The 15,692-nt window shown below is 55.5% G+C and overlaps 1 protein-coding gene across 3 annotated transcripts; it reads right to left on the reverse strand.

Moving 5' to 3' along the window:
• Positions 1 to 243: 243 nt before the first annotated feature.
• Positions 244 to 10,884, reverse strand: LOC100664887 (general transcription factor IIF subunit 1-like). Of its 3 annotated transcripts, none has more exons than XM_064280355.1 (13): positions 10,405 to 10,884; positions 10,277 to 10,323; positions 9,032 to 9,104; positions 5,667 to 5,860; positions 3,391 to 3,561; positions 2,089 to 2,273; positions 1,846 to 1,996; positions 1,704 to 1,762; positions 1,519 to 1,638; positions 1,363 to 1,436; positions 1,149 to 1,287; positions 698 to 815; positions 244 to 601 (listed from the first exon to the last, which is right to left on the reverse strand). In XM_064280355.1, the coding sequence occupies exons 1-13, from the start codon at positions 10,867 to 10,869 to the stop codon at positions 397 to 399; spliced, it is 2,001 nt and encodes a 666-aa protein (XP_064136425.1). In that variant the 5' UTR covers positions 10,870 to 10,884; the 3' UTR covers positions 244 to 396. The 3 variants fall into 3 exon arrangements, with proteins under 3 accessions (XP_064136425.1, XP_064136426.1, XP_064136424.1); XM_064280356.1 differs by having other exon boundaries at positions 1,164 to 1,287; positions 1,704 to 1,765; XM_064280354.1 differs by having other exon boundaries at positions 1,704 to 1,765.
• Positions 10,885 to 15,692: the final 4,808 nt, after the last annotated feature.

Below are 15,692 nucleotides of genomic sequence, written 5' to 3' on the forward strand. Positions count from 1 at the left end.
GGTGAGTCCCTGGGCAGTGCAGTTAACACGCCCAGTTGCTCACTGCAAGGTTAGCGGTTCAAGTCCACCCAGAAGCACCTCGGAAGAAAGGCCCGGTGATCTATTTCTGAAAAGTCAGTCACTGAAAACCGTACAGAGCACAGCTCTACTCTGACACACATGGGGCTGCCATGAGCCAGCATCAACTCGACGGCAATTGCTTTTTTTCAAAAGTTCCAGAAAGAGAGATCAGAGACACAGAGAGAAGAAAAATGAGGCATATATTGTTTACACTGATCCCGAATTGATGCAAAGGGGACCCCTGGATTCGGGGGGCAGCAGGCCCAGGCCGTGAGCGCAGCAGCAGCCGGAGAACCCAGCAGCGGAGAACGGAGCCCGTCCCTGGGCAGCAGGGCCTCACTCCTTGAGGGAGAAGTGCATCTTGTCGTTGACCATCTTGCGCTCGGGGTTGAGACGCTTGAGGATCTGGGCCAGCACGTTCACCGTCTGCTCGCTGCTCAGCCCCGTCTTCTTGGTCTGGAATTTCTTCAGCAGGTCCTTGGTGGTCATGGGTTTGCGCGTCAGGTAGCGGCGCACGGCGTCCTCGGTCACCTGCACGTCGCTGCAGAGCGGAGGGTGGGAGGCAGGCAGGCAGGCAGGCGTCAGTGAGAGCCCACCCTGCAGCCCTCGCCCTGTCCCCATATCCTCGCCAACCTACCCGCTGCTGGGTGTCGACTTCCCAGACTGGGGCTGGGGGGTGGACTTCCCGGACAGGCCCTGGGGCCCGGCATCCATCCGGAGCCGCTTGGCTGTGGGCATGTCGCTCGTCCGCTTGCCTGTGGAGGCAGGGTCAGGGTGAGGCCTGGGGACACAGGGCAGGACCCCAGGCCGGACAGGGTGGGATGACAGGTACCGGGACCAGCAGGGCAGACTGGAGTCCTGCCCCTCCAGCGCTCCCCCGCCACCCCAAGTGAGAAACATAACTTCCCAGCCTCAGTATCCTTGTCACATGGGGTGACAATGGTCCCCATACCACAGGTTGAGGACTCTCGACAGAGTACAAGCTGCATTTCGCCTGTGTCCCTGACTGTGCGTGACCTCAGGAAGCAGTGTCCCTGTGGGCTGAGACCCTGAAGCGCGGTGGGGCAGGGACAGACAGGGCCAGGCACCTTGCTCCAGCTTACTGGCGGCCGCCCACAGGGTGGACGAGGTGTTGCTGCCCTCTGTGCTGGGTGTGCCGGGGCGGCTGTTCCCCCGCGAGCTGCCTCCCGATGGCTTCCGCTCCCTCTTGGGGGGTGTCTTCTTTTTCTGTGGGGGTCAGGGGCGTGAGTCGGGGAGCTGAAGCCCCAGTCCACCCCACTGCCCTCCAGAGCTTGGCCTCACCGCCATGAAGAGAGCCGAGGAGGCCTCGCCGTCAATGTCGCTCTCCTCTGAGCTGTCCGACTCGTCACTGCTGTCTGCAGGGCAGGAGGAAGGGCGTCATCACCACCCAGGCCTGCCCGGAGAAGGGCTGAGAGCAGCTGGGAAGCGGACACCCACCTTTCCTGCGCTTCTTCTCCTGGGGGGTTGGGGCCTTCCTCTCCTCCTCCTCCTCCTTGTCCTCCTCGGGTGGCTTTTCCTCCTCGCTCTCTGCGCTGCTCTCGCTCTGCTCGTCCACACCTGAGGGTGTGGCCGTGAGTGGGAGGCCCAGCCGCGCCCCAGGCCCCTGCCAGCCCCTCACCTACCCTTTGGGCCCTCTTCCTGCTTGGTCACTTTGGGCTTGCCCTCCATCTCGTCCTGGGAGCTGCTGTGAGACAGGGCGAGTCCGACGGTGAGCATGTCCCCACGGCCGGGCTGGGCCACCCCCACTGCCAACCGCCGCCTCACCTGGAGCCGTCGGACATGTAGTCCACCTCTTGGCCCTCGAAGTCCCCGTCGTCGCTGTCTTCCAAGGCCTCGTTGTCCGAGCCCTTCTTCTTCTTCCTCCTGCCCGCCTTGCCCAGCGGCGCCTTCTTCTTGGCCTTGGGGGCTCTGCCGCCTGCGGGGGGAGAGGAATGGCGGAAGGGTTCAGCCGGGGCTCAGGCTGGAGCCCCCCTCCCTGCCCCCACAGGCTCCCTGGCCGGGCCGCACCCTCCTCGCCGCTGGCCTCGCTGTCGTCTGACGACATCTCCAAGTCGTCCTCCAGGTCGTGGATGCGCAGCTCGCTGGCCTTCTTGCGGCCCCGCTTCTCCTTCTCCTCCTCATCGTCATCCTGGTCCTGGTCCTTGAGCCGACGTTGCTGCATGATGCTGAAGTGGTTCAGGACCTTGTTCCTCCTGCGGCAGGACAGCAGGACAGTGGGGCCAACTCGCGCCTCCTCCACAGCCCCGGGCCCTGGGCACCAGCAGACCATCCAGCCTGAAAACTGGAAGCCGTCTGCACTCCCAGGGACCTCAGTGTCTCTCCACAGCCCCAGGCCTTGGGCTTCTGCACCAGCTGGTTCCCGGAGGGGTGGCAGGTACCATTCAGGGGACTGAAGAGATGGTCGGACTCCAGGGAACCCCAGCACGTGGCACCAAATACCCCGGCATCCCAACAGGAGGGCAGGCCCCCTTCCCATTCTCTCAGTCCCGAGTCCATCGAGAGAAAGTCTCAGTGCGATGCTGGGGTCTTAACACCTCCCTTGGACTTTACTCAGGTAACAAGATCTCACCAAAACATGGCAACACCCTTCTGTTTCTCGTCTCCTGTGCAGGAGACCTGGGTTCGATTCCTGACCAATGCATCTCATGCACGCCTACCACCTGTCAGTGGAGGCTTGTGTGTTGCTGTGATGCTGAACACGTTTCAGCAGAGCTTCCAGACTAAGATAGACTAGGAAGAAAGCCCTGGCAATCGACTTCCAAAAGCCAGCCAATGAAAACCTGGTGAAGCACAGAGGTCCGGCCACAACTGATGATGGGGATAGCACAGGACTGGGCTGCACGTCGTTCTTCTGTGTGTGGGGTCACCACGTGGAGGGTGAAATCCCACCACCGAACACTACTGCCCCGAGGACCTCTGCACAGGGAGCCCATTCTCCCCGTGGGACAGACTGTCACATGTCACGCTGTGCCCATGTGTCTAAGCTGCAGTTAATCCAGCCAGCGACCTCCCTAAGGAAGCTGAGGGGGCCAAGGACCACCCACCCTGTGCTGCCCATTCACACCGCAGGGCTGGGCTCGGCCATTGTCGCCTCTGGATCTCAGGGCCAGACAACCGCCTGGTTTCCTCCCTGTCTCCCTGCTGGACTGGGAGCTCCGGGAGGGCTGGGCGGTCTGGCTGGGTCCCCAGAGCCCAGCTCCCAGCAGCCGCCTGGCCTGCAGCTGGATACAAAGTCTGTCAGTCTCCGTCCTCCTGGGGAACCGTGATGGCCACGTCCTGCTTCCCCCCACCCCCACCCAGGCCCCTCACCTCTCCCACTCCTCCTCTGCCTCCTCGGCGGTCAGCGTGCGGTGCCGGGCCAGCGGCATGAAGTTGTACCAGTTGTGCACCGGGAAGGCCTCGAAGGCGCCGTCGGGGCACTGGGTGAAGATGTAGTAAGACGTGTTCTCTGTCACGCCCCCCTTCTTCACGCCCTTGAACCTGTGGGAAGCCACAGTCACGGCCTGGCCTGTGGGACTGGGACCAGCCCCCATCTGCCCCCAGCCCTGCCTCTGCCCCCTAGACCCGTGTCCTCTACAGAGCCCACTTGGCTTCTCTGAGGAAAAGCCAGGACTCTCGGCTCTGCGAGAATGAGCTGCGAGGCCCTGGGCAGCCCTTCAACTGTCTGGGCCTCGATTTCTGGATCTGGAAAATGGGGCCAGGACTCCACACCTGCAGAGCCAGTGAGGTGTCACGCTGTTAAGCTTCTAAGGAGACGCCCCAGAACCAGACCCACCTGCAGCTGTGGGCTGCATGAGGGAGGGAGGACCTGAGGAGCCGGGTGGGGATGGGGACAGGACAGGAAGGTGTGAGAGGATCTGAAGCAAGAGCCCACCTGTGCACCACCACCTCCAGCCAGGACCACTGCCCCGCCTCCTCCCAGCCTCCTCTGCAACCCTTTCCACCCAGAAACTGCGGCCATCTCTGTCTGCAGCCCCTTACCTGCCTACAGCCTACCCAAGGCTCTGGACCCCGCCCCAGCCTCCCAGGGGCCAGCGGCATCCTGGTGTCCACTGCACTGGGAGGGCCAGTCCCACCCACCTCTGCAGCCTGCCCTTCGCCCACCAGCCCTCTGGGTGCTGCCCACCTGCAGCCGGAGGGCCCTTTCCCAGCTCTGTGCACACTGGAGCTGGAACACCCTGCCTCTGTGAACCCTTACCCCTCACGGCTCACCCCAGATACCCCCTCCAGGACACTGCCACAATCCGGTCAAACCCCGGCCCCATGCGCCCCTTTCTGTGCACAGCAGGGCCACTGCCTGGGCTTCCTGCAGTGCGGCACTCAGGGCTGCTGCTGAGCCAGGGACCGGCACCCGCTCAGCTCACCCTCGAGAAGAAAACCCTTGCATCAAACTGACAACAACAACTCGAAAGAGTGATCGGGCCTTAGGGGCAGTGAGTTTATGTTAATGGGGGAAGCAACTCAGGAAAGGATGGGGAGATGGCCGCACAACTTGAAAATGTAATCAACGTCACTGAAACATACATGGAAAAACTGGTGAATTGGTGTATGAAATTAAAAAAAAAAAAACAACTCTTGGAAACCAGACTCACTGAATACACTGAGACCAAAGGAACCCCTTAGTCTGTTGTCTGAAAAAAACATTTATACCTTGAACTGAAACCAGCCATAAAGTCACCATTAAACTAAACAAGTTTAGCTCCATCAGTAACATTTGCCTTGACTCCAGCGTGCTCCTAAAGAATTACTCATGTGAGATTGAACCGTCAACAGTAACCCTAAAGCACAGAGAGCTTTAAGAGGCACAGAGTCCAAGCTAAAGGTGGTGGGACAATAGGGGCAAAGATACGGACAATGGTGACACGTGTTGTACCCACTGTCAATAAACTGGACATGAAGAAATTAGTGAACGGGTGTACGTTTTCTTGTGTGTATTTTCACCAAAAAAAAGAAAAAAGAAAGGCATTGACCTACAGATTCACTGCAGTCCCCATCAAAATTCCAACAGCCATCGTTGCAGAACGGAAAAACTAATCCCCAAATTCATACAGAAGGGCAAGGGGCTCTGAGGAGCCAAAGCAATCTTGCTAAAGAAGAGCCATGTAAGAGAACTCACACATCCTGATCTTAAAACACATTATAAAACTACATGATCAAAACAGTCTGGTACTGATACAATGACAAGGCATATCCAAAAAAATAAAATAAAAACCTGACTGAAAAATTACCTGTAAAACTGAGATGACAACAGTTACTCTAAAGCACAGACAACGACTTTAAGGGACAGAGTCTAAGCTAACGGTGGTGAAACAACGGGGGCAGAGACCGAGGGAATGACACAATGTGAAAAATGTAACCCCTGTCAATGAACATGTAAAAGTTGTCAAACTGGAGTATGCCTTGTTGTACATGTTTTCACCGGAAACTAAAAAATGACAATAAACAAGACCCTGCAAGGCAGGAAGCACTGTTACCCCCACTGAACAGAGGAGAAGCTGAGCGTCAGGGTCACCAGCGGAGCGGGGTGAGGACGGGGGGCACTGGTCGCTAGCCTGGCAGCCCTCCCTGCCACCAGCCCCGCGTACTTCCGGCCCGCCTTGCCGTTGACGCGGAGCAGCCAGGGCTGGTCCTCCAGGCGGAACTCCTTGAGGACGATGCCGTACTTCTTCCTGCGCGCCTCCTCCCGGAGCTTGCGGTTGAACTCGCTGCCCGCGCCCGACTCGGGCATCTCCTCCTCCTGGTAAATCTTCTTGTTGCTCAGGTCCCGCTCCAGCCGCGCCTGAGGGGACAGGGGACCAGGAAGCACACCCTCTCAGGGTTCCGGCCTGGGTCCCATCGGGAACACCCCTCTCTCGCCAAGCTGAGCTCCAGACACTTGGAGCCAACTACCTGCTCGGCAAAAATGGGGTGAAATGTGAACACTCAGTGACTCTGGGGAGGGGGATATGGGGAACCTCGTGGTATGCAGATTCCTGCAACTTTCTGTAAGTTTCTAACGAGTTCCAAATTAAAAGTTAAAAAAAAAAAAAAAGGAAAAACAAGATCTTTGTAGCAGTGAACAAAAACAAGAAGAGAAACGTGCTGGGAACTGGGCCTCTCCTCTTCTCTGTCTGCAGTAGACGCTGGATGGCCCTGTAAAGTTAGACATCGTTACAGGCTGTGCTTTTCCAAACTTCAATCTCCAGGCAGTTTAGCAGCATACAGTGGTGCAAGCAGTTAACGTGCTCGGCTGCCAACTGCAAGGCTGGAGGCCTGAATCTACCCGGAGGTGGCTCAGAAGAAAGGGCTGGTGATCTAGTTCCACAGATTCAGTCACTGGAAACCCTACAGAGCGGAGTTCTACGCTCACACGTGAAAGGCCACCATGAGCTGCAGTCAACCCGATGGCAACAGGTGTTCAACTGGTCCTCAAGGTCCTTAAGTGGAGCCAACGGTTTGCGCTTGACTACCAGCTTAAAGGCTCGTGGTCTGAATCTACGCAGAGCCCCAGGAGAGGAAAGGCTCAGCAATCTGCTTCCAAGAAAACCGAGCCGAACGGTCCTACACTGACACACCGGGTGCTATCAGGCGACACTGACTCAGTGACTAAAACTGGTTTCCTCTGGTGATGAATGATTTTGGGGGAGGGCAACCCCATGGGTGGACCATCCCCTCTTGGATGACTGCTGTTGTTCGGTGCCATGGAGTCAATTCCGATTCACAGTGACCCCATGTCAGCGAGTAGAACTGCCCCATAGAGTTTTCTAAGCTGTAATCTTCACGGAAGCAGATCACCTGGACTTTGTCCTGCAGATACTGGTGGGTTTGAACTGCCAAGCTTTCAGATAGCAGCCAAGCACTTTAGCATGGCACCACCAAGGTTTCTGCACGGATGGCTAGTGTTGCAGCACGTCGCCCAGTGGGTGATTACAGAACTGGAAACACTGTTCCCTGTTCAGATGACTCAAGGTGGGCTGCAGGCTGTTGGGGGGGAGATGATGGAGAGGGAAAGTGTGTGAGTGTGCACGAGTGTGGAAGTCATGGAGAGGGGAAGTGTGTGAGTCTGCATGAGTGTGGGGGCCTATGGAGAGGGCAAAGTATGTGAGTGTGCATAAGTGTGGGGGTGATGGGAAGTGTGTGAGTGTGCACGAGTGTGGAGGGTGATGGAGAGGGGAAAGTATGTATGTGTGCAGGAGTGTGGAGGGTGATGGAGAGGGGAAGTGTGTGTGTGTGCAGGAGTGTGGAGGGTGATGGAGAGGGGAAGTGCGTGTGTGTGCAGGAGTGTGGAGGGTGATGGAGAGGGGAAGTGTGTGTGTATGCAGGAGTGTGGAGGGTGATGGAGAGGGGAAGTGTGTGTGTGTGCAGGAGTGTGGAGGGTGATGGAGGGGACAGTATGTAAGTGTGCATGAGTGTGGGGGGCCAGGGAGAGGGGAAAGTGTGTGTGTGCATGAGTGTGGGAGGCCATGGAGAGGGAAAGTGTGCAAGCATGCATGTGTGGAGGCCACGGAGAGGGAAAATGTGTGAGTGTGCATGAATGTGGAGGCCATGGAGAGGGAAAGTGTGTAAGCATGCATGTGTGGAGGACCATGGAGAGGGGAAAGTGTGTGAGTGTGCGTGAGTGTGGAGGGCCATGGAGAGGGAAAGTGTGTGAGTGTGCACGAGTGTGGGAAGTGATGGAGAGGGAAAGTGTGTAAGCACATGTGTGGAGGGCCACGGAGAGGGAAAGTGTGTGAGTGTGCATGAGTGTGCAGCTTGAGGTCCCCCCACAAGGTTTCAAATGAATGGTGGCCCTGCTCTCTGGGAATATGGTGCCTTGGGCGATGACCCACCCGCCTAGCATCTGGGTGGGCTGTGACCCTGTTGTCCCTCTCTCGCAGAGTTCCATCAGCTCAGCTGGATGAGACAACAGTTTAAAAGTCAAAAGACAACAGTGCCGGCAAACAAGATGAGCAGCAATGGGAGGGTCTGAGGATGGGGACTCCATCTTGACTCTCAGCCAACTTTCTGCTGAGCGGCTCCATCCCTATGATGTAAATGCCAGCCCTGAGTGCCCACCCCTGTCCCTAACACCCAACTCATGTATCCAGCTGCTCGCTCATCTCTTCTGGGTGTCTAACCAGCAGCTTCAACGTAAAACGTCCAGAACAGAATTCTCAAATATTCCATCCAAAAGTTCTCAAGAGTCCCCGGGTGGCACAAACGGTTAAGTGCTTGACTACTAGCTGAAAGGTTGGTGGCTCAAACCCACCCAGAGGCACCTCAGAAGACAGGCCTAGCAATCTGCTTCTGAAAGGTCACTGCCTTGAAAACCCTGCAGAGCAGTTCTACTCTGCACACATGGGTCACCAGGAGTCGGAATCGACCCGATGGCAATTGACAACGAACTACACTTCCTCAGTGAACAGAATCTGTAACCTCTCTTCCCTCAACCCCACGTTTCCACTCCATCCACAAATCCTGTCGGCTCCATTTTCAAACCATATCAGGCTCCCACCACGTCATCAGCTCCACTTCCTCCAGGCCCCCATCAGCGCTGGCCCTGAAAACCCTACGGAGTACTTCTGCTCTGTAACACATGGGTCGCCGTAATCTGGGGTCAACTCGAAGGCAACTAACAACATTAAATGGGGGAACAAAAAACAAAACCCAAATGGCTTCCAAAGGCCCTTCTAGAGCCTCTGCCTGCTGGGCTCTGGGGCCCTCTGTGCCATGCAGTCCCCAGCCACCCGCGACTGCCCGTCAGCGGGCAGAGCTCTCCAGTGTCCCTTGAGGAGAGGGCTCCTGTGGCCTCCTGCACGGCCTGCCAAGTCTACCTCCAGGGATGTCTGGCAGTTCAGCCTGGGTCTTAGTCCTCATCTTATCTCCACTCTGGGGAGCTGAGGAAACGAAGCCTCAGTGACCTAGCGAAGACAACCAGCAGCTCCAGCGTCAGCTTCTCCCTCCTTCATGGCCTGCAGAACCTGGGGTTTACCTGATTCCAAGTAGCAAAGTTGACTTTATCAGCTGCATTGAAGGCCATGATGTTGTATCTCTTCGTCGTGTTTCTGGAACAAGCAAAAGGAAGGCAACGCTCATTCGCTCATTCATTCACTCAACAAACCACCCCTGGCTCAGCCCTTTGTGCCAGACAATCCTGTTGTTAGCCGCTGGGGAGGTGAACCCCCACTCATGGTGACCCATGAACAAAGGATGAAATGCTGCCCAGTCACGCACCGTCCCCATAAGGTGACTGCTGTGATCCACACGGTTTTCATCGACTGATTTTCAGAAGTAGATGACCAAGTCTTTCTTCTGAGGTGCTTCTGGGTGGACCTGACTCTCCAACTTTTCAGTTAGCAGCCAAGAGCGTTAACCATTTGCGCTGCCCAGTGACTCCTTGCTGAGGACCCATAAAAAACTATATGGTGTCCCAGTATGTCAGGGAAACCTGTCCCATAGTCTCCCAACCCCATGCCAAAGTGGAGCAGAAAGAGGGAACCCAGGATGTGGGGAAAATAGAGAACTTGGCCCTGAGGGGAAGGAGCAGGCAGGGAAGGCTTCCTGGATGAGGAAAAGCTCTGGAACTGGGTTTTGCAGGATCAGCAGGATTCCACCCAGTGCAGTCACAGTTGGGGAAGACATTTGACAGAGAGAACAGCATGTACAAAGGCCTGGAAATGAAAGCAAGCTTGATCAGTTGGAGGCAGGACAAGGAATATGTCCTTACAGCCACAGTGTGGGGCACAGAGGAGAGAAGTCTCAAATGCTAGCCCAGGGGGCTGAATTGTGCCAAGAATGATGTACTAGGAGTCCCCAGGTGGTGCAAACAGATAACACGCTCAGCTGCTAACTGAAAGGTTGGAGGTTTGAGTTCACCCACAGGTGCCGTGGAAGGAAGGCCTGGTGAGCTACTTCTGAAAAATCAGTCACTGAAAACCCTGCGGTGGAGCACAGTTCTACAATGACACACACGGGATCGCCATGAATCAGTCGACTGGAGGACAACGGATACTAATGGACTCATCCGTTCATTCATTCACTCAAACACAGTGATGTATTCATTCATTCATTCAAAAACAGAGATTTGTTCAAAAACAGTGATGCTCTCAGAAAGGCCTCAGCTCAGCCCCACCCTGCACTCAAGGCCCTCCCAGGCTGCAGGCAGAACCAGGCAGCGCACAAGCCCGTGCCGGTTCGGATTTCTCGTGGTGGGGATGGCGGCGGGTCAGGGACTTACTTGGGAACTCGGACAATATACTCGGTGACATTCTGGCTGCTGGAGCCCTGCGGGGAGAGAAGGCGGGATGGTGAGTGAGGGGCTCCGGACGCCGCCACCTGGGACCCCCGATCCCGCCCCATACTCACTAGGGCCGCCATGGGCAACAGTCGGGGGTTCGGGTCCGCTCCGACCGGGTCAAGGTTTGAGGCCTCCTTCTTCTCGGCCCGCCAGGGCTCGCGTCTCTCAGTGCGGGGAAGCTGCCCCCTCGGGCTCGGGACTCTGTCCCTGAACGAAGACCCCAACCGCTCGGCGCCGCCGACCCCCGACCGACCCCACAGAAGGCGCGCTCGCCGCCTGGACCAGCCGCTCCTGGCCCGTCCGCGCCTGCGCCGCCGTCTAACCCGGAACCGAAACCCGCCGCCGGCCCCCCAACGCGCTGACACTTGGCCCTCTCCCTTGTTCCCGCGGAGCAAACGCACACCTAGGCAGGGCTCACGGAAACGCCTTCGGCCGCTCGCGCTTCCCTTTTTCACTGTTTGTGGCGCAGTTAACCTAATCAAGACCCGCGGGAACGCCCCCTCCGTGACGTCACACAAAGGACCGCGGGGCATCCTGGGTAGCGCGAGACAATCTGCGCATGCGCCACCTCTCCTCGGAAGCGGTGCCGAGGAGGCCGCGTCACCATAGCAACCGAGGCCTAATCTTCCCGGCGGAGTTGCTGTGGCTCCACCCGGCCCTGTTTGGGGTTCATTTCCAACCTTACCCCTGGGGGACCCCCTCATCCGATAAACTGGTCAGGTCAGGGGCCCTTGTGAGGTTGACCAGAGTCAGGAGGGATCACGGCCTGGCTGGAGATGGGGTGGGATCACCGCTGGGGCCGCTGGCGGGATGTTGTCAGGTGTCCACTAGTGGGTTCCGACTCACAGCGACCCAATGTGGAACAGAACGAAGCACCGCAGGGTCCTGCGCCATCTCACAACCGTTGCTAGGCTTGAGCCCATTGTTGCAGCCACCGTGTCAATCCATCTCGTTGAGGGTCTTCCTCTTTTTTCCTGTCTACCAAGTGTGATGTCCTTCTCCAGGGACTGATTACATCTCTGAAGTATGTGATATGTAGTTGTGAGGATTTTTGTTTTATGTTGAGGCGCAATCCATATTGAAGGCTGTGGTCTTTGATCTTCATCAGTTAGTGCTTCAAGTCCTCTTCACTTTCAGCAAGCAAGGTTGTGTCATCTGCCCCTTTCTTCTTCATATAGTCCAGCTTCTCTGCAGCCGGCAGGCTGGGTCTGTGGAAGTCCACACTGCCCCAGATGGGCACGCTCCTTAGGCCCCTGGAGAAAGGTAACATTGTGGGGGCGGGAGGCAGAAAAGGGTGCTCTGGAAGGCAGAAGGGAGGTGCAGGGACCCAACCCCTGCATCCAGATGTGCACACGCCCCCGTCACCTCCCAGTAACAGCGGCGCATGCTCACTGCTCACCCACTTGTTGATCTACTTAGGAGATACTTGCCCACCTGCTCTGGACTTTGTGCTAATTTCTGGAGACTTAGCAGTGAGTGTGTGAAGCCAACTCCCTGCCTTCTTGGAGATTACAACCTACTGGGTAAGACGGTCGCAGAAAATGGTATCTACACCCCAGGAGGAAACAGGGTTTCCACGGGGGAAGATTTAAGCTGGGTCCTGAGGGTGAATGTTAAAAAGCAAAGATGCCACTTTGAAGACTAAGGTGGGCCTGACCCAAGCCATGGGATTTTCAATCGCCTCATATACATGCAAAAGCTGGACAATAAGGAAGACTGAAGAATTGACACCTTTGAATTACGATGTTGGTGAAGAATATTGAATATACCATGGACTGCCATAGGAACGAGCAAATGACTTGGAAGAAGTACAGCTAGAGTGCTCCTTGGAAGTGAGGACGGGGAGACTTCGTCGCACGTGCTTTGGACATGTTATCTGGAGGAACAAGTCCCTGGAGAAGGACATCATGCTTGGTAAAGGAGAGGGTCAGTGAAAAAGAGGAAGACCCTCAACAAGATGGATGACACAGTGGCTGCGACAGTGGGCTTAAACATAGCAATGATTGTGAGGATAGCGCAGGACTGGGCAGTGTTTCGTTCCATTGTACGTAGGGTCACTATGGCACTTGACAACGACGACAGGGTGAGGTGGGCAGGCAGTGGTGCAGAGCATGGTTCCTGGGCACCACCTGGTGGGCATGGGGGCAGGGGTGAGACAGCCCATCCCTCCTGGCAACCTGCTCCATGTCCCTCCCCTCCCTGAGCTCTCCCGCCCCTTCTCTATTTGTGTCCCTGTGTATGTCTCAGAAACCCTGGTGGCATAGTTGTTAAGAGCTACATCTGCTAACCCAAAAGCTGGCAGTTTGAATCCACCAGGTGCTCCTTAGAAACCCTATGGGGCAGTTCTACTCTGTCCTATAGGGTTATTGAATTGGAATTGACTCAACGGTAACACGTTAACAGGTATGGGTGCGTCTCTATTTTCTTGGTCTTTCTATTGTCAGTCTCTTCTTATGAGCCTCTCTGTTTCTGTCTCATAAAACAGAACAAAACTCATTGCCATCGAGTTGATTCCAACTCCGTCTCTGTTCTCCCATTTCTCATGTCCCTTGGCCCCACCTCCCATCTCAGGAGCCTCTTCCACAATAAGTCATAGCAGGGCGGGTGCCTCCAGGGACCCCTCTCTGGACATCCGCTCTCAGGCTGCACCCCTTGTGCCCCATCCCAATGGCATCTTGGTGAATCTGGCTACCTGTGGGTGCCTGATGACTAACCCCATGCCCCTTGGCTCCTACACTCTGGTGTGTGGGGAGGTGACCCCATGCTTGGAGCCCCAAACCACGCAACCCTTGCTGCCTCTTTGTCTAGGTCAAGTGTCCTCTGGGGTGGCTGCCTCTGGCTCCCTGAAGGTGCAAGGGAGCATTCGCGTGGGTGCCAGGGGGCAGTGAGGACATGACCCCCCAAGCAAAGAAGGGCCTGGAAAGACCTGACAGTTGTCCTTGAACCCTGCAGGAAGGGCTGGGGGTGGCTCTTTTCTGCGGCAGACAACCAGGAGTGTGTGGCTCCCACGGACCGAGGGTGGAGGGCCAGTCCCTGACCAGCTTGGGCCCAGTCACTACTCTGACCCCAAATCTTCCAAGCCCCCATGTGCCCTGTCCCTCTGAGGTGCCACACCTTTCTGCTTTCAGCCAAGATCTATCTGACATCAGTAATATCCCTCTTTCCACATCCTCTTCTGAATCTGGGTTGAATTTTTAGCAGTTTCCTGTCAATGTACTCCGGCACTATTTTTGAATTACCTTCAGCAAAATTATACTGGCGTTGTCATACAGATCATATTGTTTGATAATTTCCACACTTGAGAGAATATGTTATTTTAAGTCATTCAGCTTGCGGTGCTGTTATGGCAGCTCCAAGAGACTGATCAACAAGGACACATGGCTGATGAAAGAAGTGAGCTGTGATCCCACCCAGCAGGTGAGAGGTCAGGTTCAAGGCTTGCGCAACAACCTGTGACCACTGACATCTGCTCTGTCCATTGTGAAACGGGCATGATTGTCCCTCCTCCGGGATTGCTGGGAGGACTTGGAGTCTCGCCCTTAGCCACATCCTCATTCAAGAACTTTCTGGCTGTTTTTTTCCAACTCAAAAAGCATTCCTAGACCTTGCCTTTGAAAATTATTTAACTAGGAGTGCATGCAATTTAAGATTGTCAAGTGCCCTGGGCAGGCTGGGGGATTCCTGCAAAGTGAGAGAATTTAACCCAGGAGCTGTTTTGAAATGTAATCTTTATGAATATAAAATTTAGCAACTGACAGAGCTGACACATTTCTGTGGATGTGGAGATGTTTGGTAAGGTATTCTGATCTTGCAGTTTTCTTTTTTGTATTTTTATTTTATTGTGCTTTAGGTGTAAGTTTACAGGGCAAATTAATTTCTCATTAAGCAGTTAATACATAAGTTTTGCGATGTTGCCAAACCTGGGATGTGTCAACACCACTCTCCCCTTTTCCACCCTGGGTTTCCCGTTTCCATTCGTCCCTACCTGCCATCTTAGCTTTTGGGCTGGTGTGCCCATTTAGACTCCACATGACTGAACTAAGCACATTCCTCATGAGTGTTATCATTTATTTTATAAACCTGTCTAATCTTTGTTCTTTTTTGTATTTTTAGAAATAATTTTAATTTTTTTCCCTCTAGGTCTCAAAACATTTCAGCGTTCCCTGGGAAGCTTGAGCACCCTCAGCCCTATTTCCAGAGAGCCTCCTGACATCTGCTGACATTTATTACGCACTGACGGTATCCTAGGCGCAACGGTAAGCATTTGCTTCCATGTATAGTAACTAATCTTCGTAAAGATTCCGTTAGCTCGGCTGCTGATGAGTTGGTCATTGGAACCCACCAGCTGCTCCTCGGAAGAAGGATGTGGTAGTCTGCTTCCATAAAGGTTACAGCCTTGGAAACCCTATGGGGCAAGTTCTACTCTGTCCTACGGGGTCTCTATGAGTCAGAATCGACTCAAAGGCAATGGCTTGGCTCAAACCCTTGGCTACCTGCTGTTACTGCAGCCAAATCTGGCTTTTATTACCTGACATAAGACCCCAGTTTCTTGACTTATGGGGGAGGGGGCAGCGAGCACCGCAGGTCCCTCAGCGTGGAGATGTGTCCCGTCCAGCTGTTGCTGGAACATGGCTCTAAAAGCCGCTGATGAGGGAGGGGGAGAGGCTGGACAGGAAGTGACTGAAGGCAACTAAAAGGCACCGAGGACAGGCAGGCCAGAGCCAGGCTGCCTTCAACGCTCTGGCCTCCTGATGTTCAGATTGCTCTTGTAAGCAAACGCCCCAGCGGGAACACCAGGTACTCTGGGAGAACTGAAAATTGTTGGGGGGCCTGTGGGGCAGCTGCCCTAGATACAGAGGGAGGCCCAGTGGGCTCCGGGCAGGTGGCTGTGGATTAACTCTCACTGCACCAAACCTGGCTGCGGGGGCCTCTGGGAAGCCAGGCCCACCCTGCCCTGGGCCCCTCACCTGCCCTCCTTTCCACCTAGAAGCTACCAGGCTTCCCTTACCCATGGGAGGGGACAGCTGGGCCTTTCTTCTGCCTCCCCCCTCCCCTTCAGTGTCTTCTGAGAGGGCAGCAGCCAGCAGGCCAAGCCTGGCCACCAAGGCGCCTTGTTCTGACAGTATTTAAAGACAACCGTTAGAACCACAATCACACACAAGAGGATTTCAAATAAAAATCTGCACTTCTACAAACATTGGTGGCCTTGGAACTGCTGGGCCAGTGAAAAGGAGGGGCTGCCCCTTGGGAGGGAGGAGTTTGTGTGTTCCCGTCATCCATGCCTGATCTCTGCTGGCAGGGACTGAGCACTGCCCACCACAGGGTCATGGAGGACTGCAGTGGGGTGAGACTGCCC

This window comes from Loxodonta africana, chromosome 3 (genome assembly GCF_030014295.1).
Source record: "Loxodonta africana isolate mLoxAfr1 chromosome 3, mLoxAfr1.hap2, whole genome shotgun sequence".
In the NCBI taxonomy this organism is placed as follows: domain Eukaryota; kingdom Metazoa; phylum Chordata; class Mammalia; order Proboscidea; family Elephantidae; genus Loxodonta; species Loxodonta africana.